The sequence below is a fragment of the Acyrthosiphon pisum genome, chromosome A2 (assembly GCF_005508785.2).
Source record: "Acyrthosiphon pisum isolate AL4f chromosome A2, pea_aphid_22Mar2018_4r6ur, whole genome shotgun sequence".
NCBI lineage: Eukaryota > Metazoa > Arthropoda > Insecta > Hemiptera > Aphididae > Acyrthosiphon > Acyrthosiphon pisum.
In genome coordinates this window covers 35,340,679-35,362,538 of record NC_042495.1, presented here as the reverse complement: position 1 = coordinate 35,362,538, position 21,860 = coordinate 35,340,679, and the positions used below count along the sequence as shown (strand labels likewise).

General features: G+C 33.1%; 1 protein-coding gene across 1 annotated transcript; it reads left to right on the top strand.

Moving 5' to 3' along the window:
* Positions 1-6,474: 6,474 nt before the first annotated feature.
* LOC100161325 (ankyrin-1) lies at positions 6,475-15,756 on the top strand. The gene is made up of 5 exons (XM_001945955.5): positions 6,475-6,567; positions 7,869-8,258; positions 12,448-12,696; positions 13,049-13,494; positions 14,254-15,756. Exons 2-5 carry the CDS (start codon positions 7,876-7,878, stop codon positions 14,970-14,972), a joined length of 1,797 nt encoding a protein of 598 aa, XP_001945990.2. The 5' UTR covers positions 6,475-6,567; positions 7,869-7,875; the 3' UTR covers positions 14,973-15,756.
* Positions 15,757-21,860: the final 6,104 nt, after the last annotated feature.

Sequence of the window (21,860 nt, the reverse complement as noted above, 5' to 3'; positions counted from 1 at the left end):
AGTCTTTTTTCTTTTATGGCCTACAAAGGTGACACAAGTCGTGAAAATATTGTTACAAAAACAGTGGATCGCGAGTCAAAAAGGTTAAACATTACTAGTCAAAACCATATATAGGATGAAAAATATTTCTATATTAAAAAATGTAAAATTACTAGGTATTCATTAGGTTTATCTCCAAGTAAAAAAAAATATTTGGGGTACGCAAAAAAAAAATTAAAATAGTAGAGAAGCTCCGTCCCCTTGCGCAACCCCCCCCCCCCAATTCGAGCACTGAGTTTATCTAACATTCAGTTCTAAATATATTGATAATATATTGTGCAAATCCATTTTCGATCGATGATTAACTTTTTCATTTTTACTGCTATTTAAGAGAACAAGTATTGTACCTACAATAATATTATGTTTAACAACCGTATTACAAACACGTTTGGCGTTGTAAACTAAAAAAAAACTAATTACATGATATTATCGTTGTTCGTGTTCTCGTACAATAAGTAGCTGGTAACAACATTTTAGGTATACCTATACGTGCGCTTTACGCGTGTTAATTTACCTCCGCGTCGATGGACGTCTCTATCTCGTATTATATACATAATATAATAAAAATATATTATGTTGGTCGACTCGCAGGTGGACCGGACGCGGGAAATTAATGAAAAATTCGTATACGATAATATAATACTGCAATGATATAGCTATACAAAAACGTGTTACCGGAAGACGTTAAGTGTAACAACACAATTGTACACGCGTATATTTTTCATTTCTTTTAATTGAACTGTCTCTCCGGTTCCAGTCGATATGAAATAAAATATAATATATCGGCAAGCAGTCGTCTTCGACTAAAATATATAACATGTACCTATATATGTGTACCGTGTGTTATATTATTACTCTTATTATTATTGCCATCTTTATATTATATTATCGTCGTCACTATAGAACACCGAACACGTATTATAATAGGAACATCATGTATGAAGTGCAGTGACGTTTATTACACGGGGCGGAATGACCTAAATTCGTATTACCGTATTTACTCTTCGTATATTATAATATATTATGGGCACGCATGATATTAATATTATATTATTATTACACAGGCATGCTATAATATATCATATAGTGTGTCTCGGTATATTGTCGGGCGGAGACGAAGGACGTCGGATCGGTAAATTTGCGCCGAACGTCTGTCGCGCGATTAAGAAATAACATAATAATAATATTATTGTAATACGCGCTCGGTCGACCGCATATTATTGATGGCCGTTTAACGTATATTTAATGGGCTCGTAAAAGGGCGTGTGAAAACTGTTCCAAGACGAACAACAGTCGTCGTAATAATTATATTATACAATACGTACGTACCGTCGCCTCGGTTCGGTGTATTAATCTTGTTTTTCCGTAAAACAATCAAAAAAAGGCAAAGACTGTTAGAAAACCTGAAATTATCATCTTGAATTGATCGTTAAACTGAGTCGGAAATGATTAAATGAATATTCCTAAAGCAGGTTTTTATGGTTATAAAACGAAGGTGCTAATTAATTGTTTTCCTATATTAAACACAGTTGACCAACACGCATGTGTATTATTCTACTTGTTGGATTATAAGTCGACATCGACTCAAAACTATGGTTATTGCAGAAATTAATAACCATACTTTTTATAGGTATGATTATAAAAATGAGCTGATTTCGTATAACAGTGAAATACACAATAAAACCTAAGTAATGACAATACAATTCATTGTGATGACATTATGCAGGTCAGGGTCGGGTCAAAAAACCGTAGCAAAAATGTATACTTAACAAAATGTATTTATAATATGAGTTATCATTGCATAAAATAGTGGGAAATTAGGTAATAATATTTTATATTGATTATTATTACTTTTGTAATAACTGCAGGTCTCGTAAGTTTATGCATCTGCATGTTTTTTTGCTACACAGGAAAACATGCTAGCTGAGATACAAATCCGTTTCATAACAATAGTAATAATAATATGAAGTTTTATAGTGCATGTTTTTGCATGTTTTGGGTGTAAAGGCATATTTGGCATATAGTCGATTTTTTACAGTCGTTAGTGCATATTATTTCATAAAAATATTTTTTACAAATATTTGAAATGTTTCTTGTTTCTTATTTACTTTCCTGTTTACAAAATTATAGTGTTTTGATTTATTTTTATTCAGTGAGCGTGTGACTACCTAATGTCCTAGTAGGTACCTACATACTTATTTAGATTTTATGCGTTTTACGAAATATCGCGGAAACAGTGTAATCGCTACCACTACAATCCTCCACCGTATAAAGTGGCAGCTTCTCACCAACCAGCATTTATAATTTTGTACATTGCTACACTCTACAGTATAGTTTTCTTACACTCGCTGATGAGTTTACTCGTATGAGTCGTATACGTTTATCCATTCAATTTCCTGTTTTAGTGTTTTCATGTGAGGTATAGGTAGGTTACTACTGTACACATTATTCATATTTTATTTTAACAATGCCGAAAGAAAAACAAACAGTTGCGGGCCGTTTGGAAAATTTTGTGGAGGAATTTGAATTTTTTAAATTTATGGATTAATTCTTATTATTTTAAAACTTTTTCATGATTTTTTTACATAATGCATATTTTGAGTGCATAATTTAAAAATGTTAGAGCATATAAATGCATATTTTCGAACTTTTTAGTGCATATTTTAATGCATATTTTGACAGTTTTGAGTGCATGAATGCATGCTTATTTATGCATTTTTTAGTGCATGAAGTAACGAGCCCTGGTCATTAGTTATTACTTATTAGTAATAAGTAATAACTAATGACACACAATGGATTAGACCGCTTGGTGAAAATATTCGTCGTTTTTATAGATATACTGAAAATGGCGTAGGCCCTCAAAAATTATTAGATATATAATATTAGAGTATATAGAGCAGTGTGGCGTATGCATCACATAGGCATGTAACGTGTATAAATATTTGAATATAATATACAGCGTGATTAACCAAGCATGATCACCCCCCTTTTTCTTCATTAATGTAGTTATTCAAAATCTGATTTTTGGAATTTCTAAATATACTTTCTTTTAGATAATATTTTAGATTTTTTGTATTACTTAAGACGCATCCTATAAAGAAACAAACAAACTTTATTTTTATTTTGAGTACAATTTATTCTTCTAGAAGATAACTGAACACGTTTGAAAAATATTTAGCGCATATAAAATATTGCAATTTAAAAAAAATCGTACATGTAGCGAGAAAAAAATAATTAGGCCGATGTACTTACCTATATGTCATAACATGATTTTGCTAAGTTGTGGCTAAACGTCTGACCAGACAATGAAAAACAAAAGTGTTGAAACAATAGATTTACCTATACATAAATTGTACAATATTGTGGGGTATCGCATGAAAGAAAAGAGAAAATAAAACGCATAAATGTATTAGTAGCTATCTAATGCTATATTATATATACATAATTTATCGCTGAAGTATATTATTAAAATTATTATAATATGCATTTTAATTTTTAACCAAATCGAAAAACTATACATTATAATATTATAATATACGTGTATAAAATATAAATATTCGTCTGATTAGTGATTTTAGACGAATCATTATTCCAGAACAGTCCTTTTATTGTCATCGGCCGGTCGATCGTACATATATGGGGGCACCCTCCGGCCCATCGTCGCCGTTGTGTCGGTTATCAATTTATTTTGGCAACAGCGAACACGAGCCCGGAGGGAATGGAACTGATGTGTGCACAATTATCCGCCGGTTGGTTAAACCGGAAGGGGGGAAACGCGACCAGTATATATATATATATATATATATATATATATACATATTGTGTGAGTCTATACTGTATATATACATAGTAGTATATATATGTATACGATATTTCGTTTGTTATTCCCTGTAATGCACTTGAAATCTGCAAAAGTCGACTTTCCGCTACGCAAAACATTCGTATAATATTATTGGCTTTCTGACGGGGGTATTTTATTGTTGTTATGTTTCTTGTTTTTATTCGCGTATATTACGGTAGGTACAGAGGGGAATTAATGATTTTAGAGGAGTGACGATGAAGGTGCAAGGGGAGGCCGGCGTCCATAATAATATAATATGCGCTGTCCGTATGCGTTGGCGACGGGGCGTTTATAGTGGGAATTAAATTCAACTCTGAAAATCCGAAATCGTTTCGTTTGCATATATTTTCTTCATTCTATTAGAGATAATGCGATATATATTATAGGTATATACATCAATATTAAGCCAACTGGTCAAATTAATTATTCTACCAATATATTGTATACTTTATAAGTAGTATTTTAGTTTTACCAAAATCGCGTATTATTAATTATTACAAACAAACCTATAGGTATTATGGGTGTGGTGATGGATTCGGGATTAAAAACGTTAAACCGACTATTCTATATATCTCCCAGTCAATATATAGTCTTATACTCGTATTGTATACCTAAAAAAAAATATAAAAACACATAATATAACATACACGTATATATCTAAAGTATAAATCGAGATTATAATTTGAGCTTAATCAATATACAAATGGATCGATTAATGTATACACATTTTATGTTCAGTAGGAAGTTGATTATAAAGATAGTATAGGTACATACCAGTGGCGAATCTACGGGTGGGTGGGGGGTTATGGGGGTCATATCCCCCCGGAGACCAAATTTTGTACATAATATAACATGTATATAATTATATGAAAATAATATGTGTATTCTGAATGTCTATTAAAAATTGTGTATCCCATTATCCCCCCCTCCCTTAAAAAAATCATAGATACGCTACTGGTACATACAAAGAGTTTAATATAAATGGTGTACTAACAATGGACCAATGTCAGACTAGTGATGGACCAGTGACGACGGATTATTTAAGTAGTTACCGTGCTTTTCTCGAGGTTAAGTAGGCGACTCAGTGCAAATATTAATGGTTCTTCGACAGTACAAATTTTAAATTTTAAATGATCATAGGACCTTTAATTTATACTGAATCGCTTAAACACATTTAGGTGTACGAATTCATCATATCGTGGTCTGATGTTTCATTTTATCAATACCTATTTCTCTAACCTTTTTTTATATTTTTGAAGTAGAACACTATAATCTGTCGACATAATAAAATTATCTTCCCGTTTTTATACCTATAAATAATTTCCTTTATGCCAATGCCCTATAGGCATATTATATTGTTAGATGCTTATCGACGACTGACATCAAATTCGGCCACCATTGAAAATTTCAAAATTGTATATTACCTATATTATATTCGATATAATTATTATAATTATATCGAATATAATAAGTACCTATGATAAACTTATAATTGTGTAAAAACCACATAGATCATAGGTGAGTGGTGAGTGATGACCCACATAATATTCTTATTGCATATTTCATGATAACTATTGTTACTTGTTAATTATTAGTTGTTACCTATCCATCGTTCACACACACACACACACACACACACACACACACACACACACACATCATATATCTATAATCTATATAATATTATAATTTTTCCAATAATTATTAGATGCAATTGACAATATTAAAATAATATTATAATGCTCACATAAACACGGTTTAATTCTCCGTAGCCAAATATCAAATGTTTTTAATTTTGAACGCGCAAAGCTTAACTGATACTTTATATTATATCTAATATAGTTATACATTTGTATAAAATATATATATAATTATATTAATATAATAATATAGAATAATAAACCTTATGGCCTATACGGATTCCTTCGCAACCTAAATGATAATACCTATTACCTATTGTTGGTTAAAATATTAAAAATTACGTATAATAATAATAATACCTATGCTATTTAGTTATTAGCGGTAGGATGTAGGTAAATAATAATCAAAATATTTACAACGACTAATGAAAGACTTATGACGTGGTAGGTACAATAATAATTATTAATACGTGCATTTAATCCCACAAACGGTCGCTGGGAAGAGGGGAGGTGCCGAGGTGGTTAATCAGTGGTAGCACCTAGCATTAGTAAAATAAGATCGTAAAGTAAAATGAAATATTATCTCGTTTAGATCGATAAGGTACGATAATAATAAAATATTACATTGAACGATACAAAATACCTGTTTGGTCGTCGGATCACACAACACGCATTTGTATAATATACAGAGTGATATTTTTCCCATATCCCGTTTAATAAAATTGTTCTTCTTTTATCTGTGAATAATTTTAGTTATGAAAAAAATTAACAAACGTACAACGTACACTGTCCTAAAATTATACCATAATATTATAATAGTTATAAAATACCTGGTAACTGTAATGCCCGCCGGATAAAGTATTATTATTTGTACGGTTCTCGTTAAAATCACTCTGTACGTAACGCGTATTGTTATTATTAGGAACTGCTTTTATCTATTTACGTTACCTTGTAATCGGATTTTACGGTATTGGTTTTCAATAAGCTCGGTCATTTTAGTCGTCAAAACCCCGTTGGCGGAACAAGGTCGCGGTTGAGACAAAATATGTGAGTATTACAATTAACATTATTTATTTAATACGTTATTTTTATGTCGTTTTGTGTTAATAACTGGTAATAATTAGTCATTACTTAAGACGGTCCTTTTCGTTTTTACCGTCATTTCACTTCGCTAACCAAACACGAAACGTCGTTACAGGTGTTTAATTGGCTATTCATAAAAGGCGACACGTGTAATTTGTACCTACACAGTGTGTCATGCACTCTTCAATAATAATTCCAATCGTTCGCTAAAGTACAACATTCAAATAATTAAAATCCAATTGGTAAAATCACAATTAAAATTTTAATACCTACGAACAAGTTCGGTGTTAGGGCAGCAAGCCCGCAAACGCAATTAATTCGTTTGTTTTCTCTATGATTATGTCGAGAACATAATTTTAGTATGATTTGTCGAATAAGTTTTAAGCAGATAGGTGTGTATAAGGAACAATATTTTCTTCAGTAAACGTAATTCAAACGAAAATAGCTGATGTCCTAATATTGATAATATTCCGATGGTAATTTATTATTATCGTCGATACGATCGTAGCGAACGACTGCTAGACGTTAAAATGTTCAAATTAAAATTCTTTCCCGAGGTTGAAAATCCCGTCATAATGAATTCTAATAAACATCAATGAACTGGTTTTTGGAACAATTAAATGACCCCTCTGATAAAAACGTTTGGAAAGGCCGACAAGACTCGCAGTGTCCGAATTTGTCACACTCTTCTTTTAAGTAATTCTATACGTTTCAATTAGACAGATTTTTTTTCCGTCTGCACTAACGCGCGTTTCTATTATTATTGAATTAAATATGACCGGATGTAGGTCGAATTGATAATTAAGACGACCGTTAAGTTTGGGGCAAGATCGTAATTCTTTACGCCAATACATAATATATGAACCGACTACACATTATTTTAAGAGGACGCTCCGACCGCATGACGTGTTGTCTCAGTCTTACAAATGTACAACATAGTAAAAACTGTTTTGCGCGGGACAACTTTTATCTTTCTGTGTTTATAGTAGTGGCTCCAAAATTTCTGATTACATGGGGTAGAAAATTATCTATGCAACATGCCTATATTTTAGATAATATTAATACAATTAAAGTTATTTGCTTCTAAACATTTCGTTTTTTTGTTTTTTTCATTTGCTTATAAAATATAATTGAACAGTGCTATTAAAAAAAAAGTAAGCTGTTGCACAGATAAAGTTCTTCTTTACATGTTGTGAAAATTTGGTAGTTCTACAACAAATATGATGCGAGAAAAGTTGTGACGCTTTTAAATTTAACTTTAAAAGAAATGAAATGCGAGTGCTGTACAATTATCGGAAGAGGACGTCGGCTTTGGCTTCGGATCTGCGGGCCGCTATCGAGCTGGGAAACTATGCGGCGGTGAAGCGATCGATCACGCGCAACCGGCGCCTGACCCACTGTCCCATCGGTCGGGCGGCCGATCGCCCGGTGCACGTGGCCGCGATGTCCGGCCACCGGCACATCGTCCGACTGCTGTTGAACCGCGGCGCCAACCCTAACGCCCGGAACAAGTACATGAAGACACCCGCACACCTGTGCGTGTTGCACTGCAAACACGAAGTGGTCGAGTTACTCATCGGCCACGGCGCCGACCCGGCAGCTACGGACAGTGCCGACAACACGCCCTTGGACCTGGCCACGTTGATGAATGAAATGTACGTCATATATCTGTTTTCACGAATTCCAAAAATATTATATTTACAATTTTCATGTGTATGGGGCGGGGTGGGGGTGGGAGTGGGGGTGATGTTGTATATACGGAGTGTATATTCTTATGTCGTTGTACGGTAGGTTTTTGAGCGATTATGTATCGATAATATGAAATTTCGAGAAAAAACGAAAAGCGAGTGTTTCTTTATTTTCAACTGGCAATATTCATATAATATCAAAATTTTCAATATTTTTAAGCATACCACATGGTAACGATTACCTATATGTTTTTAATGGATTCTGGTAGAGCATATTTTTCTAAACATTCTTATGGTAAAGTATCAATCTTGGATCGCTAATTTAGTAAATTCTTTAATAGGTAGTTTTAATTTAAATAATTGGAATACATTTTGTTTACTAGAGCTAAATTAATGTTTTTTTGAACTATCTTTTAATTTAAATGAAACTGACCCTAAAAAATGTTAATGGTCAACAGGTTTAATAAAAATAATATGGGCAATTAGGTAACAACTCTGCCGTACTGTGGTGTATACGTATTGAATATATACCCTGTCATTGAGTAAGCCACCGCAGTATTGTATGTGTTAAATTTGGATTCAATGATAAATCACTACATGTGAAAAATGTTTCCAAGATTCGGAAGGTGGTCTATTAGATTATATTACTAAGTATATTTCATAATACGTTTTTCGATATTCTTATTAAAGTAATTAATTTTACTATTAGTATTACTGTTGGTTTATTTAATGTTTACTGAAACCATTGCATTTTTATTATATAATATTATTTAATTAGTATATTATATATATATATATGTAACGGGCAATATGTACATTGCCCGGGCAATGTGGTGAAGCACGATTTTAGATTCTGAGTGGAACGATGAATGTATTGATTTTACAATGATGTGTTTTTTTTTTTTGTGTCTGTCATCACGGTTTGAGGCAGTAAAACTCCTTCGATTTTCTTCAACAGTATCTTGTTTGATGGGAAAGTGAATCTAGTTGGTGCATTCGGGAGGTCAAAATTTGAAATTTCCAATAGTTTTCAAAAGCGCCGTGAAAAACAAAAGAAAAATTAAGGAAAAACGGGAATTTTTACACAAAATTTGTTTTCGAGAAAATCGATTTTGGTTTTTGTTGTAATTTTAAAACAAATGACCGTAGATGAATGAAATTTTCACTGGTTGTTTATATTTTCATTTTCTATACATGATAAAATTTTAAAAATATTTTGAATTGTTTTGAACTATTTAGGGACATTTTCAGTTTCCAATATTATTAATTTTTTTTTCTATGAATGTCAATAAAACTTTATTTGTTGAGTAAAAATACTTGAAAATGTAATACAAGGCTCCTACTACATTGTTACAACGACATTTGAAAAATATTAAAAATTCTTAGTCACAGTTTTTTTTTATTAGCATTTAAAGTTCAAAAATTGACAAAATATGTAAAAATCACGAATATTAGCAAATTATTTTGAGTTCAGAATTCGTAAAAATTTTTATTTTTAGAACTAAGATTTTAAAATGTAATACAAGATTCCTTATAGGATAATCTATCTTTACCAACAAAAAAATGTCTACAAGAAAGTCAAATTAAATTTTTATGAGCGTTTGAAATTCATATTTTTACTACATTTGATATTCGCTCGATTTCTCATGTGACGATTTTCTTATTTTATTGTAATTAAAAAACGAATGACTGTAGATACTTAAAAATTTCACTAAATGTTTATATTAGCGTTTTCTATACACGATAAAATTTGAAAATAATTTGACTCTTTTTGAGCTCTACGGACGTTGTCAGTTTTCAATTTTTTTTTTTTTTTCTATAAATATCAATAAAGTTTTATCTGTTTGGTCAAAAAGTGTAAAAATTTAATTCAAGGCTCCTGATATATTGTTACAATAGTAGTTGAAAAATATTAAAAATACATAGGCACAATTTTTTTTTATAAGCATTTGAAGTTCAAATTTTGACTAAATTTATCAAATTTAAAATTGAATAATTATTGTGTGAATAAAAATTCATAAAATGTTCAACTTTTATATCTAAGGATTGAAAATTTAAAACAAGATTCAACGTAAGTAGTTAATTCTGTTACCAAAGAATCTAAAAAATACATAATCACAGTTTATTTTTATACACATTTTAAGTTCAAATTTGGACGAAATTACATATAAAAAAACCTAGAATAACTATTTTAGTTATTTTGTTGTGATTGTATAATATTATTCGTGGGTACTTGAAACTTCTAAAGTATACTATTATATATCTATGATAGTATCACGGTTTGTTGCTGATGTATAACGCGTTATAAGTACCTAATGGATATTGTGATATGATTAATTTGGAATTTATCATTGAATTCAAATTTAATATCATCCATTATACAGTGACCCACTTGTAACCTACGCTATACAGCAGAGCGACATCCACTTGCTCACCTTTTTTTTATTAACCTTTTAACTAATATTAATATTAATTTTCATAATAAATTATAATTTTATTATAACCTATTTATAATAATTTATAGTTTTTTTTTTTTTTAAATAATGTTTATTAATTTTATTCATATAGGTATCATAATACTAAGAATATTTTGATGGAATAACAAAAAAAAATAACAAATTTAACTGATTTTATCAAGAAAGCTATTACTTTTATCATTCAGATATAGCGATATGGCCATATCCATATGGGAAAACTATGGTTCTTAAATAAGCAGTAGGATAGTAAACAAAAATAAATTGGTTAACAAAAATAATTTTATACACCGTGTTTCAAAAATGTCATAGTTTATTATAAAATTGCATTGCATTTATTTTAGTATAAAAATAACATAATAATAATAATAGTTATTTTTTTTTCATTCCATCAGTATTATATAACAATTATCATTATTATAATTGTTTTAAAATATTTATAATATGATAATAAAATAAATAATCATTGTTTTTTAAAAATATTATTAATAGGTAAAAATTAAAAAAAAAATAATGCTATAAATTATTATAAATTGGTAAAAATAAAATTATAATTTATAATGTAAATAAAAAATAATATTAGTTGCTTAATAAAATAAATCGTGGTTCACACTGCCTGGGCAGGAACACATTGCCGGTAACATGTATTTACTATACCTATTCTTACCAAGTTATCTTTTTTTCAACAAATATAAATTAAATACAAACATTAATGTCTCATAATATTTATCATAATTCATAGATCACATGTTTATCATTTTTTATAATATAATATGTAACGATGCGTATCAATGTATCATGCATAATATCACAATATCAGAGTTCACTGGATAATCTGAAACAGAAGGATGAATTTAAAATCTAAAATCTTCAACACAATGTGTTAGCTTTTAATAGAAAACGGTTGAACTGAATTCTACAAGGCAGGTCCCAATTAAATTGTATGATATTATTATATTAATTTTAAGAATTATATTTCCTGTATACCTAATAGTTTATCACTATAAACTGTCGAAATTGAGATTGTAGATTTCTAATATTTATTGCAGAAAGTCAACATTTGGTTACTTAGTTGGTGCGTTAAAGCTATCATTTTGGAGGTGATAATCTATACGGATATAGTTGTTTTATTGTAATATATTTAATGCTTATTAAAAAAATTAAAGGTGGGCATTAATGCACTATAACTAGTTAAAAAGTTTAAGTTTAATTGAAAAGTTAAATTTTTTAAAACGTTTAAACATAACTATACCTAGCTATTTAATTTTCCAATTAACTTAAGAACTTAATTGGTTTTATTGACTGTTGAAATAACTATTAACGTTCTTTCAGTTGATAATATTATATATATATATAGTTAGGCACAAAATACTTTTGTGTGATACTGATTAAAAAAAAGTGTATTCTAGCTAACTTGTCATTTAAACTAAATCAAGGTAATATTTTTACCATATTAACTTTAAACTTAGCGATTTAAATGTAGTATTTATTAAATATTAACTTCTAACTTAATGAACACTTTACCTAACTTAACTTGAGTTAATTATTTTAACTAACCATCCCACCTACCTTGAAAAACTAACTTGGACACCATGTAATTACACGCACATCGATCGGTTCAATGTTTGTGACTTGTGCGTTTCGCGTGTACAATAATATAATGTACATGGCCCTTTGTGCAGACGATGTTTGGACGTGTTGCTGAACTGTGCCATGCCGAAAAGTGTGGTGAACAAAGCGTTTTACAAAGCCGCTGCACGAGACAACATTATACTGATGAACAAGCTGCTCAACCGCGGAGCGGACATAGATTACAAGGACGCGTCGACGGGGTTCACGGCACTCTTGCTAGTCGCGAAGAGCAAGAACGTGAGGATCACACAGTTCTTGCTGGAGAAGGGCGCCGATCCCATGGTGCACGACCTTTACGGGTAAATATCATTCGATCGCTGTAAAAATAGCGTGTATATTGTAGTGTACCTATATATTTATGTACCATAGTACCGAGTATTATAATTTTTTTTTGGAAGGACTAAAGTCCCCCCCCCCCATAATATTTTCTAAAAATTATATATGATATATTATTAGAATATATTATACACGATGGTACTATACTCGCCTACGTACTAACTTTTATGTTGGGAGACTTGTCAGAAATTTGGGGGTCCAGTCCTCCAAGCACCTTCCCCTCACCACCATATTTGCGCTAATGTTATAACATAATCTCTGTTCGTTGTAAATTTAACCTCGAAATTTCTATATGTGTGTTTACTGTTTTCGCAGCTGGACGTGTCTACATTTTGTCGTCTTTTACGAGTTTCCTGACCGGATACTGAAGACGATCTTATTGCAGACCTGCGGCCGGGAACTAATCGACTCCCGGACGTTCAAACAAGAAACGGCGCTACACTTGGCCGCCAGGCGGGGAAATGGGACGGCGGCGGTGACGTTGCTTCGGGCCGGTGCCCGCGTGGACCTCCTCGACCACAAGTCTCGGACGCCGCTGTTGACCGCGTTACACTGGCAAAATAATGCGATGGTCAGGTTAATGGTTTTGGCGGGCGCCAACGTTAACCGTGTGCCCGGTTCAACCCGGGCGCCCCTGCACACGGTAGTCGCTCGGAACAACTTGTTGCTGACGCGGCTCATGCTCGAACATGGCTCCGTCGTCGTGGATCTGCACAACGACGATTTGAACTGGACGGTCATCCATTCTGCCTGCGAGTCTGGTAAATATTTTTTCGATGTTACCCATTCTGCCCCCCCCCCCCAAGTACACACCTATGTGAACTTGGAAATAGGAAAAGTGATATCTGAACGAAAATTTAAAATAAAATATTTATTTACTAGAAAAACTGCAGTTAGTTTAGTTTAGTTGCATTACATATTTATATGATATGAATTTTGGTAAATTAATACCCAGCCCTCCAAAATAAAACTATGCACGCGCGCATGCAACCGGCAACCGCATAATATATACCAGTATTCAGTTTCAATGAAAAATACCCATTTGGTGATTTAAAACGCTAAGGAGATAAAATAATAAATTAGCCAAGTGATAAGCATTAGGTAAAATTAAAAGAAATTTGTTTCATATATGTATTCATTTATTGGTTATTGACTAAACAATAATCAGACTTGGCCACAATGTAGATAAAACTATTTTGATTGGTAGAATTTTTCGGGACTTGGCCCTTTTTCACGGTTTAGTTTTTGTTGGGATGTGCATCCTTTTCAATAAACACTTATTTATAAAAATATGTTTTTAAATTTGGACATAAAAAAAAAAAGAGGCTGAAAATTCTATTATTTTCTAGGTAATAGGAACCAGTTAGTTAAAGATGGTTATTACTTATCATGAATATTTTTAAGGCAATTAGCATTTATTTAGGGTAATTTATATTTTCGGGGAGAACATTTTATCAGCCACATGTCCTGCGAGCAAAGTCTGCACACGCCTATGTATAACAATACTGTTTTTTTCGCAGGGGACGAGAACATGTTGAAGTGCCTGCTGGCGTATGTAGAGCCCCACGTGCTGCAAGTGCTGCACGTCGGTGGCTGGCCCAGACCGCCACTCGTGGTGGCCGCTTCGTCGGGCCATCGGCCGGCGGTGGACGTGCTGCTAGCGTGCGGCGTGGACGTGAACGCGCGCTGCGGCAACGGCGAGACGGCGCTGCACGCGGCCGCTCGGGGTAACTGGCCGGACCTGGTGGACCGACTGTTGGACGCGGGCGCGTGCGTCGACGCCCGTGACGCGATAACCGGCCGCCGACCGCTGGACGTGGCCGTGTACACGTGGGGCCGCCACTTTACGGTCACCACGCAGCTGGTGCACTCGATGCGGTTGGGCAAGGCGGTGGTCCGGCACGACTTGGACGCCGTCGAGTTCCTACTGGCGTGTGGAGTGTCGCCAAACATGACCACCGAGGCGTTTGGGTCACCTCTGCATGTGGCCGTGCGGCACCGCCGGTACCGCATGATGGCGACCATACTATCGTCGAACCGTTGCCGCACGGCGGTCCGCCACAACGGCGCCACGCCGCTAGACTACGCAGTGGCCATGGGCGACGACCGCGCCGCAAAGATGATACTGTGGCGGGACCAGCGACGCAGTCGGTGCAGACATCCGTCGCTGACCGCCGTGGCTCCTTCTGCGAAACAGACACTGCAGAAAGCTGCTGCCCACAGGCGGGCGTCTATCTGACTTCGCCAAACGATGACCGCGTTTCTGTTATTGACGTCGACGACAATGAGGACGTTCTGTTTATTGTTTTTACTGTTTTCATTTTTTTCCAATTACTTACCTACTTTATTAATTGTTTTTATGTTTTTCACTATCTTAATGTCCTTAAGATAAACCAACGTTTTTGGCGATTTTTCGCTCGTTTTTTTACTGCTGTCATTATATTATCATCCCACCTCCGCCACACCACCCCAAACTTAAATTGGACTGATGACTGTGTGGTTTTATTTTCGGAACGCACCTTTTACGATGTGTGCCTGCTGTAATACAACTCCGGTCTAACTCTTATATGATATTCCGCGTTTATAACAACAAAGTTTTCATCGTTTTTATTTTTTAATTTTCATTACTATTTAATTTAAGAGACGTATGTTTAGTGTTGACGATGTAAAATGTAACGAACACCTATTTATCTATGTATTACATTCGATGTTAAGGGAATTAAAAACTGATTTTTCTCTAAAATTGTAAACGAATTTTGTACAACAACAATAGTATGTTAATAGTATAAAATACCTACATTTGTGACATTAAAAAAAAAAACCAACCAAAATGTGACTTACCTGTTTGTGATTTATTTATAGTATATATATTTTAGAATAGCGTTTTAAGTGTAACTAATAACGTAGACAACTACGTGGGCCTGATACGATGTACCTAATATTGTTAATGTTTTTATTTTGTTGTTGGCTTATGACTGTTTACGTATATATAAAATATACGAAACAATAGTAAGTTTAAGTAATTTTTGAACAATTTCGTTCTTTGGTTTTCTATTATTATAATACCGTGTTATACCTTCAAAATTAATGAGCAGTGACAATTTTAATGGGTAACAATGATATTCATACATTTTACCTTAAAAGCCACGCTCAGGGCCGTTCTTACAATGTCCGGTTAAAGTTAACCGACACTTAACCGGTCGAATTCTGCTGGTAATAAAATCTGTTATCAGTCGGTTAGTGTTAACCGACACTTTACTGGACATTGTAAGAACGGCCCTTAGTTAGTTTTAAGAATCAAATATTGGTAAATTATTAACTTTTTCTTTAAATAGTTGAAACACTTTAGTATTGGTATCTAACATGCATGGAAATATGGAATTGGTACGATTTATTAAGGCAGCGTTGAGTGTAAATATCTATTACTTAATATATTGTTAAAATTCGTTATATTTCATTATAATCAAATTAATATTGTTTTGTTTTTAATTATGTTACACTAATTAGTCATAGTTTAATAAATAATCGCCCAAAATTCAACGACCCACCGACCCACCCACCCACCAAATGTGTATGTGTTGCCGAAGTAAACATAGACTATAATATAGGATCGCGCCACTGATTGTTTTAATCGTTCATCAGAAATTCTTGTAATCAATAATAAATTCCCTTCCTGACTTTGATAATTTTATTATATTTTATCCATATATGTAGATACTTTAAGAAATATTTTATAAAAATGGTTAGTGCGATTATAAGGAAAAAAATTACGTATAGGTAATAAAAATAGGTTGGTATAGGTACACGAAAACATTTTTAATTAAGAGAAAAATCTATAACATATTTTAGTAATAATATATAATACGCTAATTCACTGTTCGTCATATACTCATATTTATGAACACGATTTCATTTTCCAGTAAATCAAAATTATTTCTTAGCAATTCATAGTATAAATAGTTTAAGGGGCCTGTTATTTATGTTGTATTCCAGGAATAAGACACAAATGAATCAATTTCGTGTTATTGATGGCTATTTTTCAGAATTTTAATTTTTTCTACGATCAGCTAATTATTATTATTTTTTCTTGAAAATGTTGTTATTAATCTATAATTATCAGTAATATTATTATATTTAACAGTATTGACAATCTATAGTTCCATTAACTCCAGCAGACAAAACCATTTTATCGTTATCGGTTCGTTGGAAACAACATATTATAAAGCTTGCTACGTGGTTGGACATACGCCATCCCACCTGTAATATCTTTTTTTTTATAACCAAAGTCGTATTATTTACCAAAACAATATCTTATTTTTATACTTATATCATTGTTTTCCTAATAAACAGATATCTGGGCAGCATAGGTATAAACATTTATCAGTCCCTTGTGTTGGAAAGAGATTGATATACCTACTCTATTAGTTATTTATTCCAAAAGACAATATTATCTAACCTGCAGACTAACTTTGGTAATATACCCATGACCGGGTAAGTTCAAACCAACCAAGGGATCGTCAAGCAACGTCAGCTGCAGTTTCAACTTAAATAAGTGAGTCAGTTCAGCATCACTCTGTAGCCGACACAGTATACGTGCTAGAAAATACTGTGAATTCGTTTTTGAACAGACTATGCTATTATAGTCCTGTATACATACGATTATACGAACATCAGACTATATTATTATAATATACGAGTGGGTAGACCAAAATAACACGCTAGCCACCCCCCGCACACGTTTTTTTACAATATTATAATATACTCATTACGCAATATGTTTCCGGTTGACGTTTTCTGAATATTCGCATACAGTTAACGTATAACGTCGAGCGCCGTGCGCATTATAATAATATAAAATTAAATATATATATACGTCATGTAAACTCGAGAAAAGGCCCCCCCCGAGGTTCAATTATAAAACGGCATATCGCACATTGCAGTATATTATATAATGTACATTCGCGTATACATGAATACAAATCTATATATATCTAATATGTATTATATTTTACACAAGCGGTATGTCGTTACAAAATATCGTCGTAGAATAATATAAAACGTGCACCGAACCGTATTAAACTTTATTATCCGAAAACCGATTGAAAAGTCGATTCGAGTAACTCCGTGATGGTATAGGTATACGACGCTCACCCCAATATACCGATAGTATAATACGTATATAATATGTTGGTAATATAGTATACACATATAGTGTATAGTGTATAGTATATTATACTATTATAATACATTAATACGTCGCAGCAACATTTGATATAATAATTGACGTTATTATTATCAAGCGTAATCTGGAGAGTTTTACTTTATGCCAGTGGCGGATCCAGGGGGGGGGGGGCAAAGGAGCATTTGCCATAGTTTTCCTTTGTTTTACACTGTGTTTAGCCAATTTTGTAGCCAATTTTGCAACTTTTTGTACTTTTGCCCCCCCATGCCCCTCCCAAAATTAAGCCCTGGATCCGCCAATGCTTTATGCATAATATATTCACATTATAATTGGTGCGTAATAACGATGAGGAAAATGAAAAGGATACTTATAACGCAGGGACTATTTTTAAAAATGTTCTTTTTGTTTTTATAGAATATTAAGACTTAGTAAATCATGTAACTATTTTATCGAGATTTTATTTAAATTTTATTTAAATTTTACAAACATATTATACATCGCAGGTGTTATACACCGCAGTAGACAATATATACGTATGCCTATTATATGCATATAGTGCAATGTATACATAATAAATAACGCCATAAAGGTCGTAGGTAGAGGCGTAGAGTTGTCCTAGTATGAGAGTAATTAATAAAAGAGGTGCCTATATAGGCACATGACAACACGGGTGACTAAATTGTGCCTTATACCATGTCACGGCCATAGGTGAGTTGCGGCCCGGTCATATTTTATCACTAAGATAATTGTGGCCCGGGAAATTTATTTATTTTGTGCCGGCAGAATCTATATAAGTTATTATTTAAAAATTTTTTTTTGGTTTGCCATTTTTGGATTCTGACAACGTCATTGATTGTTTCACGGATGACTTTTTAGCATTACTGCCCGCTAAAGATGATCGGGTTGTACAATTTACCGACTATGTTTTCGAAAACTATATATCCCTGGATGCCATGTTTCCCCCAAATATTTGGGCACAGTTTTCTGCTAACTGTAACCGTACGACTAACGGCTGTGGAAGTTTTCATTCACACCTAAATTCATCGTTCTACTCTAGTCATCCTAACATCTATAATTTTATTGATGTGTTAGTAGAGATTCAATCAGAAACGTATATATCAAATGTAGAAGCAATTTAAGTTAGTATATTTAATGATTCAAAAAATCCCATTTTCATTAAGAAAAAAGTGGGTGGGTATGCTCGGTGAAGCACCATGTCATTATCTTATAACATTGTGCGCATGCACGCAGACTTAAAATTAAATTCAATGAGAACCTGTTTTTAATTGTTCAAAAAAATAATAAATAATAATAACAATAACAATAATATGTTTAAAATCGTTTTCGTATACTGGCTCGAATCGGTAAACATGACAACGTATATTTTATTGTTTTATTGTCAAGCTTTAAAAATGTTAACCAAATCGGTATCATTTGTTATTCTCACGTCCTCTTGGTGACTTCGTTCTCAAAATAATTTCTTTTTCGACGATACCTACATCACAATGTACGCCACCGGTCTGTCTTTCACCGTCCGGTGCGTGGCCATTTTCATACTGTTGAACTTCCGCAAGGTGAGGGACGTCCTCCACCAGTGGTACGAGGATAATCTCGCACCGGAAGTATCCGACCCGCGTTTTGATCTGGATTTCCGCTGCCCATCGGAGGACACTGTAAGTCGAGCTCAAATGAATCGCACCTACGCCGACGTCACGATAATATTGTAATAATAATCTTTCTCATGTGTTTAAGGCAAACGACGACAGAGGCTCGGGGCGGATCCGGCGAGACGGCCGAGTCCAAGCAAGCGTCTCCACCGCCGCGGTTCTACGTGGGCCCGGCCATGTTCGCGACCTGGCAGCCACCGGCTCCGGGCGTGGAAACACTCGTGGCCGCGGACTTCGGTTTTCGAAATATTTGGTAGTACCGTTGAAGCCTGTTTTCGAAGATTAAACTAAATGTTAAAAACAAAAGCATACAACTTGGTCCACTTATAATATACCGAGCTATACCTATCCATTAATAGCGATAGATAGTGAGAGAAATGAGAGGGAGTGAGAGAAATTTAACAAAAAACATAACACAATTTTTATGAAAAAGATATTCTCTTGTTGGCACTAGGCATGTCCTGCAGTACAGCTGACGGTATTTTCGGTATACCGGTATTTTGAAATTATTAGAGTTTTTGCACAACGCCGGTACAACACTTCGGTAAAAATAACGTTCGGTTAAATTATACGGTAATATATTAACGTTATAGTTGCAACTTTAGTTTTTGCATTACCGGATATATAATATTCCGTTAAAATATTTTATCACATTGTAAATTGTAACCATATCCAATGACCAATATTAACCATTGACATATAAACACTAAACAGGTTTATGACTGAAACCCGAGGTAGATATATATATATCCACCTTGCTGTAACCTTTTTGATATCAACATTTTAGATTCGTAAAAAGCGGGATACCCAAAACCAGTGACTGATAAAGAAAACAGCGGTAATAACCAGTGTTAACTTTAACCAAAATCACAGACTGACCCTAGATATAACCGATTGATGAGATATAACCGATAATAACCAGCAACACGGTGCCTGTTAAAATAATTAAAATAACCGATTACGATAATCAAATAACCGTACCGATGTTTGGTGCGCATGCGCAAAGGCTTGTTTTGGTAAATAACGTTAACGGGTTCATACGTTATTTTTAACCGGTGTTGTGCAAAAACTGTCTATTTTGTTAAACGATATACCGTAAAAAACCATCATTTACGGTATACCATAAAATATCGTCTAAACTGTATACCGTAAAAAACCTTAAAAAATGGTATACCGTAAAATATATCGGTACTGGGTATATTTTATTTATTATTTCTGTATACTGTACCATACCGTTAATTCGGTTTCGGTATACCGTATCACTTCGGTTTTTCGGTATACCGTTCCAAACCGGTATTGAAATCAATACCGTAATACCAAAAATTATTTTCACTACCGTCGGCCCTACTCAACAAGGTGTGTGTGATACGCAGTTCATATATTATATTAATACCAGTGGTGTATTGGTACGGGTACGCGGGTATACGCCGTATACCCATCAGAAGATTTTCGATTTTCGGCGTATACCCAAGGTAAAATCTTATTTTACGGGTATACGCTTCCAAAATAACCAGAAAACCAAATAAGATTTAAAATTTATTTAATAATTCATATAGGAAAAAAACGTTATTCGTTATTATATGTATTAATGAATTACTTATCAATTGAGGTAGGTATTGAATATAAGTTATATAACAATATGCGTCGTGTTTAATGTATTTTAAGACTTTAAGTTCAATTTAGTAAACCCAATATTGAATACAAAAAATCTATGTGGAAAATTCTATAGATTGTACCTATAATAATAATGTTATTATTATTTTAATTTTTTTGACATTCGAGTTGATTTTCTTTTATTTTCTATTGTTACATTATAAAAAAATTAATAAAATAATGTTAAAAACTATGTACTAATTGAACTGCAATAACGATATATAATATCATTGATTATAAATACTAGTATTTATAATCAATGATAATATATACGATGATATAATTTGATCGTTTAGGTTACGTACATATTTTATTGGTGCGTATACCCATAAATATATTTACCAATACACCACTGATTAATACAATAGTATACATTTATGGTATGAACCCACAACAAAGGACATTAAAAAAATATATTTGCAGTATACTGCAGTAACCTCTATGAGTCTAAATAGTTACTGTAAAAAACTACTAATTACAAATAGGTACCATATCAAGTATAAGTATTACTGTACTGGGTATTAGTGGTATTACTAGCGTGTAGTGCGTCAATTTTATCAGTGAAATCAGTGCATTATTATTTATTATTATAAAACGTCTACAAGACTACACCTAGCAGCTGCGG